The following is a 24,349-nucleotide window of genomic DNA, read 5'->3' on the forward strand; positions in this document are numbered from 1 at the left end:
GAGACAGACAGTGGGTCCATAGGGAGGTGGGAGGTGGGATGGGTGAGGATAAGGGTGGATAAAATCCAGGTGAGTTCCAGGCCAGAACCAGAGAAATGGGGAGTTTTGCAGCGTGGCTGTGGCAAGGGCCAGGCAGGGCCTCCCCCCACAAGAGCTCAGTCCGTGGAGCAGCTCTGCAGTAATGAGCTCCAGCCCAGCTGTAGGAGCTGCTCTGTGCAGCAAGCCCTGCCTGCCTTCATTACACACATTTTGTGAGCAGGGCATGGCTGGGGCGGTTCACATATTTGCACAAACAATAAGTCCCATCTTCCTTGTCTTGACAAACAAGGGCTCCAAGAGGCCTCCACATCCTCCATCTCCTCAAGTGATGGCTGCTTTGTTTCCCCACGATAATTTCATTATTCTGTTTGAATACATTTATATGTTGCTAAGCCACACATAGCAACATGGATCTTGTCTGCACAGCCCAGCCTTCCACTGATCAATACTGAGTAATTCTGCAACTCTCACCATATTGTGTTCCATAAGCTTGGTTTGAAATAATAAGGAATCTGTGAGTCTTTGGGATTCAAAGCCAGAAAAGCACCTGAGCGTCATGGGGAGGAATGCAGACCCGTCCGTGCCAGCCCTGCTGGGCTGACGGTGCTGGGATCAGCACTGGTGCCACGGCCCTTCCTGGGGAGTCCCCTGGGTACCCTGTGCAGGAGATGCAGCCCATGGGGCACTGCTGCTTCCTGCCATGGCAGAGCTGCTGTTTTCCTTCAGTGCCATTTAAAGCTCACTGTTCCATGGGAGAAGAGGTTTGCCTACAGCCGTGGCCCTGTGCATGGAGACTGCTTTGGCTCCCTGTGACAAGGACCATGTTTCAGAGACCCCCAAAGGGACAGGGGGTCTCTGGGGTGGCAGTGCTGTACCACTGGCAGGCAGGGCAGGCTGTGCCAGCCCGTGCCAGCTGCACCCACAGCTCTGTCCTGTGGCAGGTTTGTGCTGTGGGGTCCCTCCTCTTCTCCCCCTGGCCCTGGCAGGGACCCCTGCCTCCCCTGCTGCCAGCAGAGCTGAGACCTTCTCTCTTTTGCTTTAGGTTTCTGAGAAGTTTCTGGGTGATGAGCCTGCAATGCAGAAGGTCCTCCAGCAGTAAGGATGGCAGGTTGGAGGAGCTGGCTTCCCTTGGAGAGCTTCCAGCCTGGGCAGAGCTGCCACCCTGCACTCCTTCCCAGCACCACGTGCCAAACCAAGGCAGGGGCAGTGTGGGGTCTCACGAGGCTTTGTCTGCTGCTGACGACTGCCCTGCTCCTCCCCCGGGTGGGTACTTGTGTTCTGGGGTGCCCACGGCTCCTGCAGCCTCCGGCAGGGCAGCCAGGGCTGGCCTGGGCAGCGCCGCCACTGCTGTCCCCGTCCCTGCTGGCAGCACTGGCGCTGCAGGGTTGTGGCTCTCGTTGCTGCTGCCTGGGGGAGCTGGAACAGTGGGATGGGGACAAGCCCAGCTTTGCCCAGGGCAGCCGTGCCCAGGCAGTGCCCACGCTCCTGTGGCAGTGGGGATGGGAGCACCCTGAGCTGGGGCAGGGCTGGGACGGGCTGGGTATGAAGCACGTGCACCAGGGAAGCCAGCAGCTGGCTTTGAGCTTTTTCTGAACCAGCTGACATCAATAGCATCTTCTGCTGCTTAGGACAAAAATCCTCTCCCTGCTCCTGCTTGGGTTCCTGCCCGGCTGGCCTGGCCCCTCTCCAGCTGGGTGCTGCTTTCCTTCCCTCTTCTCCTATTACCTCTGTAGTGTTTAGAACACAGAAAACGCGGTGGGTTTTGCTGATTATGACAACAGTAAATGCTGATTTTAAAGACAACCTCCTCTCCTTGTTGCAGTGTGTCCAAGGGAAGGGGCTCGTGTCCAGCTCTGTGTGGCTGAGCCCAGAGATGGGGGTTTGGCCATGGTGCAAGGACCAGGGCACTGCCCACTAATTGCCCAGAAATGTTGCTGTTCCTGCACTCGCTTGCAAAACACTTTAGGAGTCACTGTGGCAATTCCAAGCAGTACTTTGAACCAATCTGGGGTTCCCAATGCCCAGAAGCAAAGGCAGCAGCAGCCCCCTGCCACAGCCACGCTGTCCCGGTCCCACAAAGGCAGGTGACACCCCAGGAGTGCACCCAGAAACACCCAGCCCTCCCCATGCCAAGCACCAACCACAAGGGTTAGAAAGACAGCCAAAAAATACAAAGTTTGCCATTTTAAATGAACTGCAAAATTTATTACAGTGGTTTGCTCCTGACAAGAAATTTGGTAACCTTCTGCCTGGGAAGGAAGGGGGAGGAGTGGGGAAGGGCAGGGATGAGAGGGAGGAAAGGATGTAAGAGACAGAGAGAGACACTTAAGGACACTTTTCATTTTCTGAAAATAAAATGTCTTTTACCTCCCAAAACATTTTCTCCAGTTAAGTTCACAAAAAGAAGAAGGTGAAACCAAACCACAGACTTCAGGAGGAAAATGCACAAATGTGTTAAAGCAGAGACAAACATGCTCTTTCTTGTGTGTCTAACAAGCTTCACAAACGGCTCCGGGCGCAGCCCCTGTGGCTCCTCAAGGCACCGGCTCTGCAGAGCCGCAGTGGCCCCTGGGCACCAGGACAGGCCTGCCCTGGGAACAGCCCTGAACAGCCCCAGCCATGCTGCAGGACCCCCAGGGCTGGGGGTCTGTGGGGCAGGGGCTGTGCCAGCCCCAGTGGTGGGGCAGAGGAGAGAGAGCACAGCTGAGACCGAGAGAAAGCAACAGTGAGAGTCCAGCACAGCCCAGTTTGGGGGGGTTGAGACCCCCAGTGCCCCCAGTCCTGTCTGTGAGCCCCAATCCCATGATGGGGGAGGAACAGAGAGCTCTTTGCCTGTGGCTTTGGCACAGCATTTGCTGTCCCCTGGGGACATGGCAGAGCAAAGGAGGGGCCCAGGAGGCCCAGCATGAAGTGCAGGTCAGTCCTTATTCCTCCTTACCCACTCACTCAGCAGATAAGTGCAGGGGGGCACTGCAGAGCTCCCCAAGTTTCCCCAAGATCCTGAGCACATGCTGGAGCTTGCACCTCCCTCCAGCCTGGCTGCTCTGCCACCATAGCTGTGGGCAGGACTGAGCTGTGCTGCCCGTGGGCAGCTCTGGGCACTGTGGCTGGCACAGAGCTCCTGCCTCCAGCACCAGCAGGCGCTAGGAAAGCACACCTCAGCTGAGGATTCAGCACCGCCCAGCCCTGCCTGCCCTGTCTTGGCCAGGGCAGCTTCAGGACAGAGCTGGCAGTGATTGGGACCTGGCATCTGCACCTTGGGGTCCTGGCACTGCTGCATGGGGCCGACATCTCCAGCGCAGCCCCTGCACTCTGTGTGGATTTCCTGCAGAAATCCAGCACCTCTGTGTGTTCCCTGGCGCCTGGAGACACCTCAGCCGCTGTAAAATCACAGCCTGGAGGGGTTTCACCTCCCCTCTCTCCTGCCCTGTGTGCACGAGGGGCCCTGAGACATGGGCAGGGTCGGGGAGGGATGGCATCAGTCAAGAAACAGCTGCTGGGGGCAGCAGGAGGAGCAGAAATAGGAGAAAAACCAGGACAGGCTTTCCCCTTCCTTGGTGCTGCTGAGCCGGGTTGGCAAGCGACGGGTTTGGGCACCAGGTGTGCAGTGGAGCTGGAGGTCAGCACTGCCAACGGGGCAGTGCCAAGCCACGGCCCTGCAGCCTCAACTGTCCTTGCTGCGTACGAAACCTTCTGGGGCATTTGCAATAGCAGAGGTTAAATAGCATCGCTGAGGAAGGCAGGGTGGGAGGCGCCTGCCAGCCCCGGGCACCGGTCCTGCCCCTGCTGGAGGCACTGGGGTGCTGCCGGGTCCTCCCGGTGGCCGCTCAAGTCCGCTTGGCGTGCAGCATCTCGATGAGGAGGTTGTTGCAGGGCACCTCCCCGCTGAGGTGCTTGTGGTACAGGTACTCCTCGGCCTGCAGGCTCAGCGCCCGCACCTCGGCCAGCCAGAGCAGCAGCTGGCGGAACTTGTCCGTGGAGTGGGGGTAGTGGCACACCGTGTACTCCAGCAGCGCCGCGTTGGCCTTCTCCTGAGCATCCTTGGCCAGCGTGTGGTTCTCCAGGTACTTCACGTCTGCAGGGGGGAGGATGGGCATGAAATGGGGCCAAACTCACGGGTCTGCCCCCTCTGTGCCACACTGTGCTGGGTGAGCCAGGAGGGACCCACACTCCTGCATGAAAACACGGTGCAGGAGGGGTCCCACACGCCATCCCTGCCCAGCCATGGGCTCGCCATCCCCTACCCTACTGCCCAGGTCTTCCCTCATGCTGAAGACGGATTCCAAACCCCTTGGCAGTAGGACTGGTGTCTTCCTGCCCCCACTGCTCAGGAAGCTGCACAGAAGGTGCTGCCAGCTGTGCCAACACATTGGGAGTCACTGCTGCCAGCCCTCTTTAATTCCTGAAGGTCGAGGAAGCGACTGAATTAATTCCCTGATAAACCTGGTCTTTCCAATGTGGCAACCAGGCTCACCAGCCTGGAAACCCTAATCCTCCACGCTTCTCCAGGGCCACAGCAGCTTCCCATAATCCTGCTGCCAGCTCTGGTGCCAGCAGGACAGTGACAGCTCAGCAGGCAGCAGCACCGAGGTGCAGGCAGGATCAGTCATCCCTGCACACAGATTTTGGTGGCTTTAGGAAGCAGTGCTGGGCACTGCCCCATCACCACCTGCAGCTGCACACAGCCATAGTCCCACACACCTGCCCAGCAGAGACCTCATGAACCCTGGCACAGTCCATCCAGAACAAGTGGACTTAGTGGATTCACTGTGCAGGACGGGGTACTTGGGAGCACTGCCTCGGTCACAGCCCCTCTGGGTGTGCTGCACACAGACCCTGATGTGCCAAACTCCCACTCGCTGGCTCAGGGGCTGGCCAAGCAGCTGGGAGTTTGGGGTCCCTTGAAGGGGTCGTGGCACCCAAGGCTGCTGCAGCGCAGCCGAGGGTCAGAGCAGGGAGCAGAGGTGTGGCCGGGGGACTGCGGAGCCGCAGGGAGGGGAGGCACAGCGCAGCCGGGGGACCGTGAGCCCCCGGGGAGCCCCAGCCCCCGGCCATGCCCACGGCCACGGGCACTGCGGGGGCAGGCACAAAGGGCACAGGTTGTGCCAATATGCAGTGGATCAGATCGCCCTTCCCTTTTCACTCTGACAGCACATTTGCTCCTATTGTCTCCTGCTACCCGGATTGTTGTTATGAAATCTCTTTATCTGCATAAGGTTATTGTGCATGTCATTAAAAAAAAGAAGTTATATTGATAAATGTCAAATCTATCCCCTGAGTTGGCTCAACAATAGCTAGTTCTACTCGATGAACTCACCTGGTTCTCTGAAAGACCCTATTCACTGTTTAATTGAATATTTGAATAATCTTTTCATTCCTGCAAGGAATAAAGAATGTTGTCCAAATAACATTGACTCACTTCATTTAGAGACACTGCAGCAGTTGCAAAGACTGTCCTGTGACAAAGCCTCCCATCACACATACAGATATGCCTGGGATTATTTCTATGCCCTCAAGTGTTCTTCCTATTCACAGCTCCTTTTGTTTGGGAGAAGCTGCTGATAAATTGCAAACGCTTAAGGGAATGTGGGCTATAAAAGCCTCTCTTCCTCCCCTCCCCAAGAGTAGCTGCTTCATGAATGTAAGTCATGAAATCGAATGATAGGTCAATCCATTAAGGCTCTATTAAGCCCTTCTGTAGAACAAAGCTAACCTGTGCCGTCCTCATAAATATTGCTATTTTGAGAAGCCCTAATTTTAATTAAATCTCTTTACCTGCTCAGGAGAGAAATCTATTTAGAACTCAAATGGCAGCTCTTGTGAACAGGGCTTGGCTTTGACTGTGCTGTGGCAGAGTGGTAAATGTGGAAATTCTCTTGTTAAAGGCAATTACATCCTGCACATAATACACAATCCCGTCCTCTACAGCTGAGCCTACGAAGGGCAAATTACTCCAAGTGAGCTCTGCAATATGGAGAGAAAAAGTTGCATTTGGGGCAAAATGATGTATGGGAAAACACGGCTATTGCATTCCGCGCCCTCCCTGAAAGCCGCTGCTCTGGGGAAGCCATCGCGGGGGACACTGCTCCTGCTCGCTGTGCTGTGCCGTGCCAGGGGCGCAGGGGGACCGGGGCAGCACGGAGGGACCCGGCCCTGCTGGTGCTGAGCCCGCGGGGCGGCAGCCGGGGAAGGTCCTGGCTCGGGGTACGAGCTCCCCCCGGCTCGTTCATTTCCCAGCCTGGGCACTGTTTGTGCCACACCTTATCACTGCTTGAGCAGCGAATTATCGTCTTTCGCCTCTCTGGGTTTCTAAACAGCTCCAGAGGAAAGAAAAGCCGAGGGAGGAGAAGCCGCAGGGAGGAGGCGCAGGACGGGATAGCGGCGCAGCTCCCACCTCCGGTCCCAGGACGGGACCCCGCGGGTGCAGGAGTGCAAGCACAGAGCCAAGGCACTGGAACAGGGACAGGGCGGGCACGGGGACAGGGATGGGGACAGGGATGGGGACAGGTCTGCCACGGACGGCGCTGGGGTCCCCACGCGCACCATGCCCACCAAGCTCACCATGCCAGCACCAGCGCTCGGCTAACACGGGGATCCCAGGGGCAGGAGCGGGCTCTGCCACCCCCGGCTCGTTCCGGGCTCTGCCAGCAGCGCGCACCGCTCCGGAGTTATTTAGTCTGGGTGAGGTGGGAGGTGTGAACGCGCCGGCTGTGCCCGACCGCAGGCTCCAAGCTGAGCCTAATCAGAGCGCGGAGCCGAGCCCAGCGGCTCTGCACGGGCTCTCTGACGCAAATCCCGGCTGATAGGGCCGGCCCGGCCCGGGCGTCTCTGTCAACACGCCTGTTTTCCGCAGCCGTATCAGCGCTTGTTTCCCTGCCCGCTGCGATGGGCGAGCGACCAAAACAGGATCCGCTCGGCCAGCGGGGTGACAACGTCCCCTGCAGCTGGAGCAGAGCCCGGGTCCGCAACGGGAGATGTTTTGGGTCCCGGGAAAGAGAGGGGCACAGGCAGGTGCCAGCTCTCGCTCCCGGCTCCTCTTTAAAAGATCCTTTGTGGCACGGCCGGACCCCGGGCCGTGCGTGCCCCCGCCCCAAGCTCCGCACGCAGCAGCACGGCCGTGACCCCGGAGCGCTGCCCCCCGCCCCAGTGCCCCCCCAGCTGCACTCACCGAGGCTGAAGAGGATGAGGAACTTGAGGCAGACGAATTCGTGCCGGTCCACCTGGAGCGAGTGCAAATGCAGGACGAGCTCCTGTGCCCGCAGCACCAGCGTGTTCAGGATGGAGCCGGCCTGGGCCGCGATGGCCGACATGTCCACCTGCGAGGAGGGGTTGGCATCAGCTTTGGCAGCCCCAGTCCCCCCACAACCTACTGCAGGGCACCTCACCTGGGCCAGAAGCTGGGTCCAGCCCTGAGCACTGACTGAGAATTAGGAGTGTCAAGAAAAAGACTGATGGGTGAAATGGGAACACCATTTAAAACGGGGGCCCTCACAGGATGCTGGAATTGTAGGAACCACATCTCCAAAAGCCACCTCCAGGAAGGGAAGGGGCCCCTCCTCCCATCCCACAGCTGACAATACAGGTGGGGCTGTTGGTCTCTCCTTAAGAAACATTATTCTCGAGAACCAGGAGCTGTGTGGCAGGATGGGACAGGATGGGACCTTCTGCACAAGGTGACCCAAGTGTAACACCACCTGCCTGCCCTATGCTGAGTTGGCCACACTGGGACAAAAGAAAGAAGTCACTCTGTTCCCCCAGCCGCCCCTGCCTGTCCCCACTGCCCCTCCACTGCACCACCACAGTCCCAGAGGCCATTTCTCACCTCCTGGCCAGTGACCAGCAGCACACTGTGCTCCTTGCCGTGCTGCAGCTGCCGGTAGATGTGGTCAAACACCAGCAGCTCACTCCAGCAGTTCTGCAGCAGCTTCATCTGGTCACCCACCTGAAAGAGAGCGGGAGCAGCACGGCTGACACCCACCGTGCTGCAGCGCACAGCACCCACCCTGTGCCTGGCAGGCATCCCATGGGAGGGGGCATCCCCTGGGAGGAGCATAGAGAGCTGGAGCTGCACCCAGAAAGGGGGACCCCAGGCAGGTGGCTTTACAGAGCTGGCTTCAAAGCAGCTCAACATGTTTCAGTGGCGCTTGCTGGCTCTTATCAGCACGGGTCTTCCCCCAGCAGGCACAACCTCCTCAAACTGCACACAAATTTTAACAAAATGACTGCGGGAGGGACACGCGGTGGCTGCACAAAGGGCCTGTGTGTCCAGACAGCCCCTCTGGATACTTTAAAACGAAAGAAGGCAGTGCCCATCCTGAGTCCTGGCCAGGATGGCAGGCTGGGGGGGCAGCAGGGCCGTGGGGGAGCCGCCGGGCGCGGGACATCGCTGTGCCCTGCAGCTGCCAGCCTGGCCCTGCCCACGCACCAACACACGCACTTGTGACCACGTGCGCTGGTGCACATGTGCCACTCCGTGTGCCCAGAGAAACACACGGGACATGAGAGGGGCTGGAGCCGGGACACTGCCTGGAAGGGTCCCCAAAGGTCTCTCAGGGCACCGGGACTGCAGGCAGCAGCACTGACTGGTGGGATGAGCTGCCAGAGCCAGCAGCTGCATTTGGAAGAACGAAAAGCCCCTGGAGCTGTGGCAGGATGCAGGGCACGCTGCCTTCCTCACTGTCCTGCCAAAAACCACCACAGGTCACCAGCTTCATCCCCTCAGCACTGGTCTCCACTGAACCCCAACTCCTTCCCACAAATAGCTGAGCTCCTGCCCTGCCTGAGCTCCCCTCTGCTGAGGGCCAGTGTAGGGAAAGGGTTGGGATTACAGTGCTGCCTCCACCACCGCCCTGAGGAGCAAATCCAGTGCCAGCAGCTGAGCTCTGCAGGGCCATTGTGCTCCCCTGTTAATAGAGGGAAGACAGATGCAGCATCACAGGGCTGGATAATGCTCTCGTTCTGCTGAAGAGGCTGCAATAAACCCGCACTGGGAGATTGCAAAAGGAATAGAAGCCAGATGAGAAAGAGCTTTATGGTCTCAGAGCCGGCGCTCCCCGCAAGCCGACGGGATTTGTCTCTCGAGGGTGGTGGGTGGTCAGCTGGGAGTGGGAAGGCAGTGATGGTGGCTGGGCTGTGGCACCCCTCCTGCCCACCTGTGGGGCCGTGGGCACTGTGACAGGGCTGTGGCACTAGCTCATTGTGCGCTAAACCAAAATGGAGACTTTCTGCAACCCCTGGTGCCCCCTGCCAGAAGGTGAGTGGCTGGCTGTGGCAGTGGCCAGCCCAAGCAGGGAGCTGGGGCCAGCCCGAGCAGGGAGCTGTGGCCAGCCCGAGCAGGGAGCTGTGGCCAGCCCGAGCAGGGAGCTGGGGCCAGCCCGAGCAGGGAGCTGGGGCCAGCCCGAGCAGGGAGCTGGGGCCAGCCCAGCTGCTCAGTCCCGGCCGGTGCTGAGCGCCTCCGCTCTGGCTCAGTCAGGGCGTTGTTTTGGAAGTTCTTTCCTGTGCCTCATTCCTGAGTGGGATGAGCTCCAGAGGAGACAGACAGAAGGTTTTGCCTTGAAAACCATTTTCAAAAGTTAGCTTTCCCAAAGAAAACACTTCAACAATTTTGAAATCTTATTTTCTTCCTTTAAAAATCACTAATCAGATTCTCCCAAACACTGAGGGGTGTTTGGCTGAAGCCTGAAGACCCTCAGCAGCACATTTCACACTTCATGGCTGCTGCAAGGCTGCTCCTTTGCCAGCACGCTCTGACGTGCCACGGTGCTGTTGCAGTGCACCAGAGCCACATGGCCATGGCATGGGGGAATGTGCCTGGGGACATGATGGGGTGGGCTGGGGGCTCCACGGCCAGTCAGAGCTGGCTGGGGTCCGTGGAGTTGTCCCCAGCACCAAGCAGGGTGTGCCCATGCCCAGGCTGGGTGGCAGCAGGCTGCCCCCGTGGCCCCGCTCTGGCACTGAGGCTCTGCTGCATGGGGCTCGGGCTGGGGGTCACCAGGTGCACCCCACCCTGGCCTGGCCTGAAGGAGCAGGGGCTGCTAATGGAGGGCACTCAGAGGCAATCAATCCTCCCAGTGAGGCGGCAGCACACACGCTCCCGTTAAAAGTTAAGCAAAGGATTTTCCTCTTTTAATGTCAAGGCTTTTCCTCAGAGTGCTTTATCAAAGGCCTGATGCAAGCTGTCTTTGAGACATCTTTTTTTGAAGCGAGCATTTAACCCATTCACAAAACACGTGGTGAAACTCTCCCCACCCTGGAAGAGCAATCCCTGATGGGCTGCAACCCACAGAAAATGCAGTTCTCTGTGGGAAAGGTGCTGGGATGGTGCTGGAGGGGAGGCAGGGCATGCAGAGGCAGGGATGGTGCTGCCCAGGAACGGGAATGCAGGACCTGCATGTGGGTGAAGTTTTAAATCCTTTACAGCCTTCCCTGTGGGTTCATAGGTACAAGGTGAGGGAGACCCTGCAAGTGTTGGGGCTCCCAGAATGTGCCCAGGCCATGCAGGGACAGGGAAGCCCTGCAGTGCTCATAGCTCCCTGCCGGCTGTTTCAGGGCAGCCCCACCCCAGGTACCATGGCTTTGGGAAGGAGAGTGACCCACCAGCAGCCCTTCTTTGGCAGGAAGCCCTGAGCTGGTGCCAGGACATCCATCCCCAGCCACAGCCCCAAGCAGCACTCGGATACCCCCGACCTGTCCCCACCACACAGATGCCCTCCAGGCTTCCTCCCAGATCTCAGGTGCAGTATTTGCCCCACAGCCCTCTGGCAGGTGCATGGCATATATCAGCACCCTGAACAGCCCCAGCAATTGCTGAGTGCCAGCAGGACCCATCACCTCGGCTACTGAGAAGTGTGAAAGTGGATTGGTGTCCACCAGCCACCCACAATGGAAAACCCACCCACGTCCAAGATGTTAATGGTCAGTGCAGGTCCCCATTGCCCTGCCCAGATACCACCACGATGTGATCTTAAAACAAATACCCATCAACACTAGTGTGGCTAGGCCAGGATCCCATCTCCCTCCTGGCTCTCAGGCTGCTGCAGCCCTGGCTCTATGGGCACCACGGCTCTGTAGGCAGGGCAGTGTCACATTTCCCCCAGTGCATGGGATGCTAAACATTGCTGCAGCATCCACCACAGAAGGAGATTTTAAATCTGCCAAAAACGCTCTGGCCATTGGCCAGGAGATGGGGTCAAGATGACCCACATGTTAAAGGCAGAAGAGCAATTGACTGCAAATAGGCTTTGTCGTGGCTCTGGGATCTCTGAGCACAGCTGAGGGACGGCAGCCCAGCAGAGAGACCCAGTGACCTCAGAGACCCCTGGGTCTGTGGGAACAGGACTGCCTTCAGCATGCCCCCCATCCTTGGAGCTTGCCTGTGGATGGAGGGTGGTTTGCCCCACAAAAGGGCTGAGGAAGGGGTCGGCACCATCCCACCATCCTGCAGCTGTTCTGTGCCCCTCCAGCACTGCAGGGACCCACTGCACACCCAGCCCAGCCCAGCCTGGCCTTCGGGCTGAAACCGTGGCAATTTGTTTAACATTCCTGGCTGCTCATCCCAATCTAAAGGTCACTGCAACCCTGTGTTCACGATATTGATATGTAGGTATGGCAGTGACACCTATATAAACCAGGCTGTGCAAGACACGTGTGTATAAACCTCACCAAAACCAGACACAATGTGAGTGTGCAAAAGCGCCTGCGTGCGTGCACATCCCTCAGTCTGTCTCTCCATATACATATAAAAAAATTACATCTGAAAGGACAAAGTTGCCTGAGACTCACAACCCAACAAAATATATTTCACCCCCGGCCTATATTTTTCTTCCTGAAAAGATGCTGCAAATCTTCCCTCAGTCCTGACACATCTCATCTAGACTCAGTTAAAGTTCGTATTTATGGGCGTCAGCGCTGACCTCTTCCCCCTCCACCCGCGCGGCCTCGCGCCGCGGCTGCCTGGCTGGCCCTCGATAAACAAGCGGGCCCCCAAATCCCCCTCTGCCCAGCAGCGTTATTAGTCTTGCCTCCGAAGGCCAGCGCAGTCCGTAATTCTCCTCCTGGTGACACGGGATGAGCGCCGCGACATCAGTCTCCCGGCGGATTGGCATGGGGACCCTCGTTTGTCAGTGGCAGACTGACAGAATTACTGGCCCTTAAATGAAACGATATATCTGGGAAGTTAAATCTGTTTTCAATCTGACTGCCCCGCGCCTGCGGGCGGACGTGGCGTGTGAGCCGATGTCAAGAGGCCATTAGCCCGTGGCCCCCCTCCTTCCCCGGGCTCAGCGGTGGAGCCAGGGGGGCTCTCCCCGATGTTGCCCAGCCCAGCCACCATGCCAGGAGTGTGGAGGCAGCAAAGCACCCATTCTGGCCCTCAGCAGATTGCTAGGGTGGGAATGGGAATGGGAACTAGACTGACCAGCTCCAGGGGAAACTGCTCCCACTCTCCCTGGGCAGGCACCAAAGGCTTGTCCTAACCAGGCGTGACCTAGCAGCTCTCCGTGCCCCTGAAGATTTGCTCCTTCCTCTCCAGGCTCCCTGTGAGGCCCCGGGGAGGAGACAGGTCTCTGCTAACAGCCCTGTGGGAAGGAGAACGGCAGTGCTGGGCAAGCTCAGGCAGGGCAATCCATGATGGGGCAATCTGCCCACACCCCCCTTCTCACCTGCCTGCACCTCCTCCCATTTAGTGCCAGCCTGGCACGATGCCCTGGAGTGGCGTCCCAGCACAGTGCCTTTCCAGCCTGGATCCCTGCTCTGGCCTCAGCCAACAGCCCTTCCCTGCTGGGGCTGGGGACCGTCACCTTCACACAGACCTTCCCTGGGGATGGAGAGGGCTGCTGCAGCCCTGCCCTGAGGAGCCCTGAGCCCCCAGCAGGGACTGCCCGTGCCATCGATCCCGGAGATTTTGATGTTCCTCCATGCTGGCTTTAGGGCAGAGCTATAAACCCTGCGCTAGCAGGAGTTCATTTACCGCCCCAGCGGCTGCTGGCTTTTATGTGCCAGGCAGGAGCAGGAATGGGGATTCAAGTTCTCAGACCTGTTCCTTCTTCCCACTGGCTGCTCTCCCATGCCTGAGGAAAAGCCTCCGCCCTGGCCAGGGAGGATGAGCCACGTGGTGTGGGCAGGGGCAGCCCCAGGTGGGGGCACCGAGGATACCGGGCACCCTCGCTCTGTGCTGGGCTCAGAGCTGCCCGGGGCTCTGTGCGCAGGAGGGAGCCACGGATGGCCATGCCTCATTCTCCCTCTGCCACTGGAGCCAGGGTGGGAAATGCTGGGAATGTGCCCCACAATCACCATGTGGATAAGGCAAAAACTTGAGCCCCCAGGATGGCAGTGATGGATGTGAGCACCCACTGAGCACCAAACCCCCTGTCCTGAGCATGGCATGGAACCTGCTCTGCTCCCAGCAGGACGCTGGTAGCTCTGCCCAGGTGAGGCCTGTGGCACTGCCATCCCCCCCAGAGTCCCACAGCAGGAGGAGCGCTCGCCAACAAAGATTCACACAGGAACAGCCTATTTTGGTGGCACAATCACGCTGACAATGGAGTTACAAGGCTACACAGCTATACAGCTGGGAACTGAACTTACACTGTTTACAATATCTCCTGCAAAACAACAACCACCCTGTTGCCAAAATCCAGGCTGGACACTGATATGATTGAAACAAGCCCAACCCACCCCCACAATGCCATTTCCTGACACTGTTCTGAACGATGGGGGCTATTTTGAGCCACGAGGCTTGGCCACACTCAGCCCCATGGCACCCCTGGCACAGGGAAGAACCTGGTCCTGTCCTATGCCATAGTCCCACTGGAAGAAGACGATTTTGGCCAGAGCCAGGCAGCACAATCTCATGCTGGAAACACAAGAAAGCACCTGAGTCCCATCACAGCTGCCCCAGGATGTTGCTCTCTGGGTTTTGGCCATGTTGCAAAATGTTCTCTCCTATTTTTGCACCAGTTTGGGATCTTAGGTCAGTTAAGAACATGAATGGAAAATTTCTGAAAGGTGTGCAGGATGGCAGAAGCTGCTCCAGCCCTACTAACCAACATTCCCCCCCCCCGCCCCCCAGCCACAGTAAATATTCAGGGACATTTGCTAAAGGGGGTGTCTTGGCAGGATGAAAGTCAGCTCCATGTCCCCCAGCGGGCACACTCGTGGGCTGCTGGCAGCAGACGCAGCTCTGGAGCAGGCTTGGGCTGCCCCTGCTGCCTGGTGCTAATAGCACCCACCTGACCACATTGATTTTCCTCCTAAACGCAGGGGAGAGAATTGTCTCAACTATAATTCCTCAACATTACATTTTTCAATTATGTCTTGAGCTTGACACCACAGTCACTCTGCCTGTGATTGCCTCAACAGCTGCCCCCGCCGTGATGAATCTGAAATCATTAGCCCCACACACAGTGGGAATCGCTCCGGCACCGCAGCCCGAGCAGCCCTGCAGGGCATCTCCAGCCTTGCAGGGAGCTGGGAGCAGGACTGGCACGTGTCAACAGATCTGCAGTGATGGCCCCAGGCCTGTGCCCACGGGTGTTTCCCTGTCCCCACAACATTTTACCCTCAATCCCGCCCACAGCCACATCCCATCCCATCACAACAGCCCCATTCCTGCCTGTCCCCCATCATCCCCCCCGGGGCAGCGCCCATCCCACTGACAGGTCCTACCTCCAGCTCCTTGAAGAAGATGCAGCTCCGTGCCCACTCCACGATGGAGAAGAGGGTCTGGTCAGCCATCTTGCACATGAGGCCAAAGGTGCTGAGCTTCTCGTGCCGGCCTTTGCCCTGCTCCTGCTGCAGGCAGGACAGTATCCGTGCCTTCACCTGGGCCTCGTCGGGCTCCAGCTGCAGCAGCTTCAGGATGACCTCGGGGATGTCGGGGGGGGAGCTGCTGGGGTAGGTCTCTGGGTACATGTAGGCAGGCACAGCCTCGTGGGCGTTTGTGTAGTGGTCGGGGTACTCGGACTTGATGGTGCGGTTGGGGAAGGAGGGGTAGTGGTAGCCGGGCAGCGGCGCGTGGCCGGGCACGGCCATGCCCAGGGACGGCGTCCCGTAGGGGCTGCGCTCGTAGTCCACGGGCGTCAGGGCAGCCGGGTTGGGCGGCAGGGTCTTGGACACGGCGTGGATGCTGTGGATGGTGGAGGACAGGCTGTAGTCGCTCTGCGCCGGGGACATGATCTGAGGCACGGTCTCCAGCTTGAAGCCGTTGGCTCGGATCAGAGCTTTCTTCTGCTGCTTTAAGGCACGGTCCCGCTTGTACATGGGTCCAAACTTGTTCCTCCCTCCACGCATCCGGTCTGCACGGACAGCTGGAGACAGAGAGAGGGCAGAGGCTGCAGTGAACCCACATGGAGAGAGAGACCAGGGCTTCCATGGGGGGCACGACTTAGTGGCAAAAAGAGTTTGGGGAGCACTGGGGAAACCTTCCCAGAAAGATTGTGTCACTCCCAGCCCAGCCAATGTCACCCTCAGAGCCTCTGGGGATTGCAGGAAAGGAAGAGACATTGGGCTTTCACTACAAAATGAGCTGGGGGAAAAAACAGCTTTCATTCCCGATGGGTTGAGGGGACAGCCCTTAAAGCCTGAGCAGAGGAGGGGATTTCACACTCTACTTTTAATAACCTGTGTCACTGGACCAGCCCTGGGATTTCTTTGTCTCTGCAGAGCCTGGGACCCCACGGCCCCTCAGGACCCTGGTTCCCTCCATCCAGGCTGCATGTGCTACTTCTCAGCAGATCTCTGCCCCTTTTTCGGGCAGCACGGCTGGCAGGTCCAGTGGATGCACTTCACCCCACCGGCCTCAGGCAGGAGGCTGCCAGCCCTGGGGGTGCCAGCCCTGGCGAGGGCTCTGCTGGAGCATCCCACTGGCAGAGTCCCTCTGTCGGCTGCAGCAAAGCAGGCATTCCCACCAAACCACAAAACCCCAAGGATCTGCCAGCATGCAAGGGAGCAGGTGCTTCTCCGCAGAAGGAGCCTGTCCTGCTGCACTGCTCTGCCGTGCTCCGGGGGCTGCTGCCCGGGCGTTCCTCGGAAGAGCCCCAGACCGTTGGAAGGCAGGAGCGGGGGGCTGGACGGCAGCGGAGGAGTGCGCCGGCGAGAACAGCCCGCAGTGAGCATCAAAGGCAAAACCCCTCCGCTATCTTGTGTTCCTGCTGACAGCCAGCGGGTCTTGCTTTGCCTCTCAGCTGTTACCTCTGCCTTTCTTTCGCCTACTTATCCTGGGGCTCACAGCCAGCCCCCCCCCGGAGAGCTGGAGCACCTCCCCAACGCTCCCAAGGCAGGCTGGAAAGGCGGAGGGTGGCCGGGAGCAGCAGCATTTCCAGGACGAGCAGGAATGCGCTCCCAGGAGAGCCGCCCTGGCTTCCTCCCTCATTCTTTATTCATGAAAACAGCATCTCACTGGGAGCGGGCTGCCAGCGGCAGCCTCTGAAGAGAGGGGTGCTGCGTCCCCGCTCCCGAGAGCCGGCCCACGCCCCTCTGGGCTGCAGAGAGCTGTCCCGGGGCAGCTCCCGGCTCGGATCTGAGGGAGGTGGCCACGCTCAGACGTGCGCACACCCCAGCTGGGGTCCCACAAAGGCAGACAGGCTGGCAGCCCGAGCTGGCACAGGCAGGTCTGGTAGCCCTGGCCACAAACCTCAGAGCACACCAAAAACCAGATCTCACACCCACTTGAAGTTATCCCACCACTGTTCGAGGTCGGCCACAGTGACGCCCAGGGATCATGTCCCAACCCTGGGCAAGGGTGCACAGGCAGAGACCCTCCTAGGGCTGCTGGCACTCCCACACACAGCGAGAGGTGCTCACAGCCTGGTCTCACAAGCCCTCCAGAGGCAACTGCATACACCTCCTCCCCTCTCCCAGCAAGAACACAAAGGGAGAAAAGGCCTTCTAATTCCCTCCTGCTCTGCTTTTCCTGCCATTTGTGCTACACTTGGGATTGGGAACAACTTGCCATTTGCTGTGTCCCAGCTGACAGCCGAGAGGAAGATGATGCATCCTGACCTCCAGGCAAGGGGGCTCAAGTGGAGCCACCCACGAAGCGCCTGCACCCCCAGAAACAACCCCAAAACCATCTGCAGATGACCCCCAAGCCACACACGCAGGCGGTGGCAGGAGGGGTCTCCAGCACCCTGCAGCCCCCCTTCCCACTCGCACTGCCTTGCCGGCTCTCATCCCAGTGCAGAGCCCTGGCTGGGGCAGGCTGCTGGCCAGGCTCTGTCTCCCCTTGGCCACCTTTCTTTGCCTGGGCAGAGACATGGAAGGTGCCATGGGTAGCGTCCCCAGGGCTGTGGGCAGCCTTCGGCCAGGGCTATGCTCCTCCTCCTGGCAAGACCCACTGCCACCTCCCTTCAGGCACTTTGAGGGGTGCCTGTGTCAACACTGTGTTCCCAAAATCGGTGATCGGTGTTGCTCTTGTTGTGTGGACCTGTAGACTCGCCTCCAAAGCATCACCTCAGATGCCTTGTCCAAAAATACTTGGAGCTGAAAAAGGTGGTCTCTTTTTTACTACAAAAGAGACGGTTCCATGGAATATTTCCTCGGCTGGGTGATTGCCTCGTCTGCTCAGCTCTGCTAAGGAGCCAGCAGCAAGAAAACACACACAAAAAGGCTGTTGGGACAGCTCTGGGACTAAAGCATCTCCACACGTACACGACAGAAACTGCTGGAAAGGGACAAATTGAGACCATGCCTTTTTTCCCCAGGCACCCCAAGCACTGTCCCTGCCTGTCTGTCGTAGGGTCTCCAGCCCCTGCCCAGCGCTCAAATCCCCTTGCGACATCGATCAAAACAGCCAGAGCATGCACCGAGGGATTTAGGGCACCAGTAACCCCAGCCCAGGGAGGAGAGTGGAACTGGGATCTGTTTTGGAAGCCAGCCCACGCCGGGAGTTTGCAGGGGCTGAATCTGCAGCTCGATGTTGTGTCTTACTCCTGCGCTTCTGCTCGCAGGCTCCCGGAGAGAGCGGCCGCCCTGCCAGAACACGAAGGACTTTCCGATTAACCGCGCTGCATCCCGAGCAGCGAGCCCGGCGGGCGAGGGGCTCAGCCCCGCCAGGGTCAGGCGGGAGGGCTCAGCCCACTCCCACCCGCCGCAAAACGCAAACGATTTCAAGGGAGATGTGGGGAGGGGACGGCTGACTCGGGGTTGGGGGGCTCCTCTGCCTCTGCTTTTGCTCTGCCATCCCGTGCCAATGACCTGTCCCCTCAAATACATTTCGTTGCCGGATGCTGAACATTGCAGAACCCGCAGCACGGGCTGTCGGGGCCCGACTCTGATGTCGGGATCCTCTGCGCCGACATCAGAGAGAGGAGGCGGCGGTGGGGCTGGAATCGCCCCCCGGGGGTCAGAAATCCGTTATACTAAATGTCACCGAGAGGAAAAATATAATTCGTGGTGGGTCTGCGGCAGTTTTATTGCGATCCCCATAATTTGTAACGTTTTTCCTTAAGTCTCGGCTTCTGGAATTATGCGCTTAAGGAAAACAGTAATTTATTTGCTATTTCCCAACCTTCCTGCCAGCAAAAAAAAAAATCCTGGAAAGTTGAAGCCGTAGCAGCAGGAACCCCGGGAAAACAAACAAAATGAAACAAGGAAAAGAAGGAGACGACGCGAAAAAACGACTTTTTTCGTAACTTGAGAGGGAAAAACGGAATCGAAGCGGCGGCGGGACTGACCGGCCCGGGGAGGTGGCGGCGGCGGGGACAGCGCGACCGGTCCCGGCAACCGCACAGTCCCTGCACAGTCCCGACCCAGTCCCCGGCCCCCGCCGCCCCCCGCCCCGCCGTGCCGTGCCGTGCCGTCCCTACCTTCCAGACGCATCCCCACGGTGAGGCACTTCTGGAAGCGGCAGTAGGGGCAGCGCTTGCGCTGGGTCTTGTCGATCTTGCAGCTCTGGCTCTCGGTGCAGGTGTAGTGCTTGTTGTTCTGCACCGTGCGCTTGAAGAAGCCCTGCGGCGGCGGGCGGCGGCGATGCGGTGGTCACCGACACCGGCATCCCGGCACCGGCACCCCGTCCCCGCCACCCGCCTTCGGTAGAGGTTCCCGCCGTGCTCGGGGCTCCCGTCGCGGCCGCGCTCCCCTCCCGCCACCGGGCGCAAATCCGCCGCTAACGAAAACGGGCGAGAGAAGCCCCGCGGCCGGTCCCGCTGCGCCGGCCCCTGCAGAGCCCCCTCCCCGCTCCCTACATAGCCCCGGACCCCTCTTCCCCGTGCAGCGCTCCCCTCACAGCCCCGGCCCCACAAGGCGCCGGTCACGGGGAGCCCCGGCCCCGCTTCCCCGGCCCCGCACGGCTCCGGCTCCGCAGCCCCGACCCCGCGCGCCCCGGCCGGTCCTACCTTGCAGCTCTCGCAGGTGAGCAGCCCGTAGTGGTACCCGGAGACCTTGTCCCCGCAGACCGGACACAGCTCGTCCAGGTCCTCATCATAGGAATAGTCCATCCCCTCCAGCGGCCCTGCTGCGGGACGAGCCGCGGTCAGCGGGACGGGATGGGACGGGGAAGGGGACGGACGGCGGCCCCAGCCCCGGCGCTGGGTGCGGACCGGGAGTGGGCGCGGTGGAGACCGAGCGGCAGGTGCGGGAGCCGGAGCTCTTTATAGCGCCTGGAAGAGCATCTCCATGTTGGTGCGGGCTCACGGCCAGCCCCCCGGGGCTGGGGAACCTCCTCTGGGAGAGCGGGCGGCTCGCGGCGGCAGGGACGGGGCGGGGGCGGAGGGACCCGCCGGCCCGGAGAGTGGGGACACCGCGGCCGGGCTGGGGAGCGGCTCGGCCTGGCCTCGGAAGCATCAGGGATCCCCCCAGGGACTCCCCCAGGGATAGGCAAGGGGCACCGCTCTGCGGGAAGGGGTGCAAGACCCTCCTTGCTCCCCCACACCATCTCTGGGGAACAACAAGTCCCCCAGCCTTTCTGGAGGGGCCGGCCTGAGAGCAGCAGGACCTGCTGAGAACCAGGAGTCTCTGGGCTGGAGCAAAATTCACCATGTCTGGGCAAGACCCTGCTCTGCTCGGTGCACAGCCCTGGACCACCAGCTTTGTGAGAAAAAAATCATCCCTCACCAGCTGTCCCTGCCAGCCCAGGGAGAGCTGCATGGGGAACACTGGGGCATGCAGCGGCTCCTGAAATCTCCTCTGGGGCCACCACTGAGGAGATGAGTTTGGACCTAGCACTGGCCACCCCATCAGGAGCACCCAATGGTGTCCTGGTCTGCCTGTCAGACAGCAGGCATTGAATGCATGCTTCACAATTAGAGTTTCTTGATGCAATGTTCCATGACGGCAGCAGATCTGCACAGGAGCACCCCGGCTCCCGGCATGTCCTGTCTATCAGGATGCCCCCGGGCCACACACCTCACATGGGACTTGGCTATGGGGAGCTCGAGGCTCCAGCTCTGAGCCAAGCACTGGAGCTGAGCCCGTCCTGCAGGGCTGACCCACTGAGTCAGGGACCCTTCGTGGCTGGTGCAGAGCCTCTCCCAGCATGGTGGGAGCCTGCTGCCAGCACAGCCGCACTGGGGCCCAAGACTCTGGGTGCCTGGAGCCCGGCACAGCTGAGGACTGAGCTGCTGGCGGTGCCCCACAAAGGAAGGGCATGACTGATGGCCCCACATGGCTGATCCTGCCAGGCTGACCCTGCATGGTTTGTCTTGGAGGGCTCATCCCACAGATCTCATCCCACCCAGCTCACCCCACACACCAGCTCCCCACGGGTGCAGCGGATAGGAAGCGGCGCTGGCAGGGAGAGCGGCAAGCAGGAAACGGGCTCAGTGGAGCATCACTCCAGAGCCACCAGGAATGGAGCCGGGCTAAGAATAGCAGCAGAGCGCTCTGCAGTGCGGGTCAGCCGCTGCTCGCCGGGAAGGAGCACTCCACCACAGGCACAGCCCCTCGGCCAGGGCCCCCACAGTCACCATGAGCTCCTGGGGGAGCTGCCAGGCAGCCACGGAGCAGGACCTGCCATCCTGGAAAAGAAGCCCGGGAGGGGCTCTGAGCTGGGAGAACTGAGCAAACACTGCAAGGAACAAAAGCAACTCGGGGCTGGAGGCTGTGATCCCTGCCAGTGTGGGATGGGGACAGGACACAGACTCAGCCAAGCCCAGGAGTCAAGGGGTCCCAGATGCCTCCCATGCCCACTCCAGGGTGTGGAGGCTGCCTGTGCTCCAATGGGCAACTCCCAACCCTTGGGTGACCAGGGACCCCCAGGCACCACCAGCTGGGCTCCCAGAGCCCCTCAGCAGCCCGATCTGTCACTTCTGAGCAGCAGCTCGGCCACGGGGCCAAGGCTGTGGTGAGGCCTCGCTCTGCCGCCCGTGATCTGCAGAGCCGCCATCCCCACGCCTGCCGAGGGGACGGGACGGGAAGCGGAGGCCCACACACGACTCCTGCTTCCTCGTCAAGCCCTGCCGCGTCCCCAGCTCCGGCCTTGGCTGCCACCATGGCGGGGAATGGCGGCCGTGGCTGGGAGATGGCTGGGATGGGGACCGGGTTCCCCCCACGGACACGTACTCACCGCGAGGCGGCTGCACGGCTGCTGCGCGTGGGGCCGGCGGGTGGGAGAGCCTCGCTCGGCCACCGGCCAGGAGCTGCGACCCGAGGAGCCTCCGTGGGCTGTGGGTACCGTGCCCTGTCCACGGCAGGGTGGGGGATTTATGGGGACCTGCGTCTCTTGGGAAGGTGATGGGGCTCTGGCTGCGCACACGCCGCCCCGGGCAGGACACCGGCCAATCTCCTCCCCATGGGGGCCAGGCTCAGCCAGGATGGACCCACTTCGGTGCCTTATTGGCTTCTGGAGCCACGTGACCATGCTGAAAAACATCATAATTAAGCTACAAAACGCTGCCCATAAACTAGCATTAGAAAGTGACAGCGAAGATAAGTGGAACCCCTGCAGCAGATAAGGTGCCCCGGGAGGGAGACCCTGCAGGGAGGTGGGGGGCACCAGAGTGCCCCAGCACCCACGGCCGCCCTGATTTATGGCCAAGGGCAGGAGGGAGGCGGCGAGGGCGCGGGGCAGGACACCTCTGGGAGGAACGTGAGCTCACCTCACCCGCCCAGCACGGGGATGCAGCCACGGCCTCCTCGGCCCTGAGAGGTCTCCTCTGCAGGGGAGGCTGGGAGGAGGCTCCTCACACTCAGGGCCCCGCTCCCAGGTCCCTGGGGCTCACAGCGCCCGTGGCCAGCAGCTCTTCATTTGCCAGAACAGCACTCACCGAAAGTCAGTGCCCCTCCTGGACCTAGGCAGCCACGCCTTGGCTGTGTTTTTGCCATGTGTGATTCCCCACGTTTCACGGCCATGCTCCATTCGACCCACAGCCACTGTGCTGGCAGATCTCTGCTTCCAATTGCCCTGTGCAACACAGGAACTGCAGTGCCGAGGCAAGAGGCTGCATGAGAAACCCATCCTGCCAGAGCAGGGATCTGCTCTCACTGCAAGCCCCATGCTCCATCCATCCATCACCACGGTGTCTCCCCACATGTTTGCACAGTGTCCTGCTCTCTGCTTCATCCCACAGTGACAACAGCCTTGAGAAGGGGCGGCTGCCTCAAGCCCCACACCAGCCCAGCAGAGGCTGTGCCACGGCTCTGCTCTGGCCAAGTGGCTGCTGGCAACCAGGGTGGAACAGCAGGACCCACAGTCCTGGGCTCAGGGAAAACTTCGTCCTCTGTATCAGCACAGCCCCGACACAGTGTGACAGAGGTGCCCCGCAGTATTCCCATGCAGAGTGAGGGAAGCAGTGAGCCCCGGGTGCCGAGGGGAGAGGAGTGGGAGTGCAGGCTGCACAACCCTGCTTGTTTTTTCCTTGCTTTGCAGCTGAAGAGAGGAGAAAAACTAATGAAAACAGAGCTCTGGAAGAAGCGCCAGGCCTGGAGTGGCTTCCGCCCTGATCCCCAGCAATTATCAGCCACATGCCAGATGTTCCGATGCGATGCCAATGTCAGGGAAAATAAATCTGTGTCAGGTTCAAGGTCCCTGCTGGGCCGGCACACAGCGGCTCGCGGCTCAGCGCCGCGCGAGGCGGGACAGAGCCGCGGGCCGGCCGCGGCCGCTTCCTCCTGCCAGGCATTGTTCCCCTGGGAAGCCCCGGCCTCACACCGGCCACTTGCTATTTTTGCAGCAAGGTGCTTTCGGGGGTAAATACGTCCCTGCCGGCCTTGGGCACTTTCCTCTGCGCGGGCTCTGGCCAAGGCTGTGGCCTGGCTCCTGCAGCGGGCGCGCGGCCATGGTCAGGGCCAGCGTGTGGGCCCGGCGCGGCCTGGCCGTGGCGTCAGGGTGGATTTCTCAGGGTGGATTTGGGAAGGCCACGCTGAAGTGGCTGCACAGGCACCAGGTAGAGCCGGCTCCCAACAGCCTTAGGGGTTCCTGGGGACAGGAGGAAGGACAGACAGGCGACATTTTGGAAGCCACAGCACCTGGGAGGGAAGGATGAGGTGGGTCTGACTCCCACAGCACGGGACGTGCTGGGGAGGGGATGTTCAGGGCTGGGGACGGGCCCCGAAGCTGCTGCCCTGAGCAATGCTGTCCTGGCCATGGGAGCAGCACAGCTCTGTGCCCTCGACGGGCCCAAGCGCTGGCACATCTGTCACCGAAGCTCCGCTGTTGGTTTGGAGTCTGCCCGGTCCCGTCTCCTTCCCTCACGGCCGCGGCGCAGCCGGAGCCCGTGGATCCACACCACCCGCGGCGGGCCGCAGCGTGCTTTGGCTCCTTGCTGGTGCTTAGCCTTGATGCTCAGCAAAGCATATCTCCTGCTCGGATTTTATCTCCATCCACTCAGCTTATCGGCGCGGGGCAGCCCTCCTGCCTGCGCCACGTTCCCGGAGCGTGCCTGCAGCAGGTGTGGCCAGCACTACTGTTTGCCAAACGCCGCTGCCTGCCCGCAGTCCCTGACTCCAGGGCCCGCGCTGATAATGCGCGTGCGGCGAGGACGTTGGCGATAGCGTTCCCCATGACATTACCTTGTCCCCCGCATTCTTCCGATGCCACACACGCCTGCGCTCGGGGCGCGGGCGGCCCGGCCGCGGCGGCGGGTGCAGATGCTGTGCAGGCAGCACTGGGAAGTGCTGGTGGTCTCCTCCCAGGGGGACTCATTGACATATCAGTCACATAGTTCTGCATAATTGGGACTTGGATGCAGCCTCTCTTTATGTTTCCTCTTGGAAGTTGCCAACAACATGAAGCACTCCTGGGTCAAAATGACAGCCTTTTGTTTACTATTCCTGCTTATGTGCCTCATTTTCTTCAAGGATAAGAGCTCTTTATAGGAATCTTTATTGTGATGAGGTTAGCAGAGAGAAGGATTTCTCTCCAGCTTTCTCTCTCTCT

General features: G+C 60.1%; 1 protein-coding gene across 1 annotated transcript; it reads right to left on the reverse strand.

The window, feature by feature from the left end:
- Positions 1 to 2,266: 2,266 nt before the first annotated feature.
- Positions 2,267 to 19,472, reverse strand: NR5A1 (nuclear receptor subfamily 5 group A member 1; the record flags this gene model as incomplete). Its single annotated transcript, XM_084219754.1, has 6 exons — positions 2,267 to 4,114; positions 7,208 to 7,355; positions 7,862 to 7,981; positions 14,704 to 15,344; positions 18,843 to 18,984; positions 19,371 to 19,472. 6 exons carry the CDS (start codon positions 19,470 to 19,472, stop codon positions 3,867 to 3,869), a joined length of 1,401 nt encoding a protein of 466 aa, XP_084075880.1. The 3' UTR covers positions 2,267 to 3,866.
- Positions 19,473 to 24,349: the final 4,877 nt, after the last annotated feature.

The sequence above is a fragment of the Fringilla coelebs genome, assembly GCF_963513975.1.
Source record: "Fringilla coelebs genome assembly, chromosome: 21".
NCBI lineage: Eukaryota > Metazoa > Chordata > Aves > Passeriformes > Fringillidae > Fringilla > Fringilla coelebs.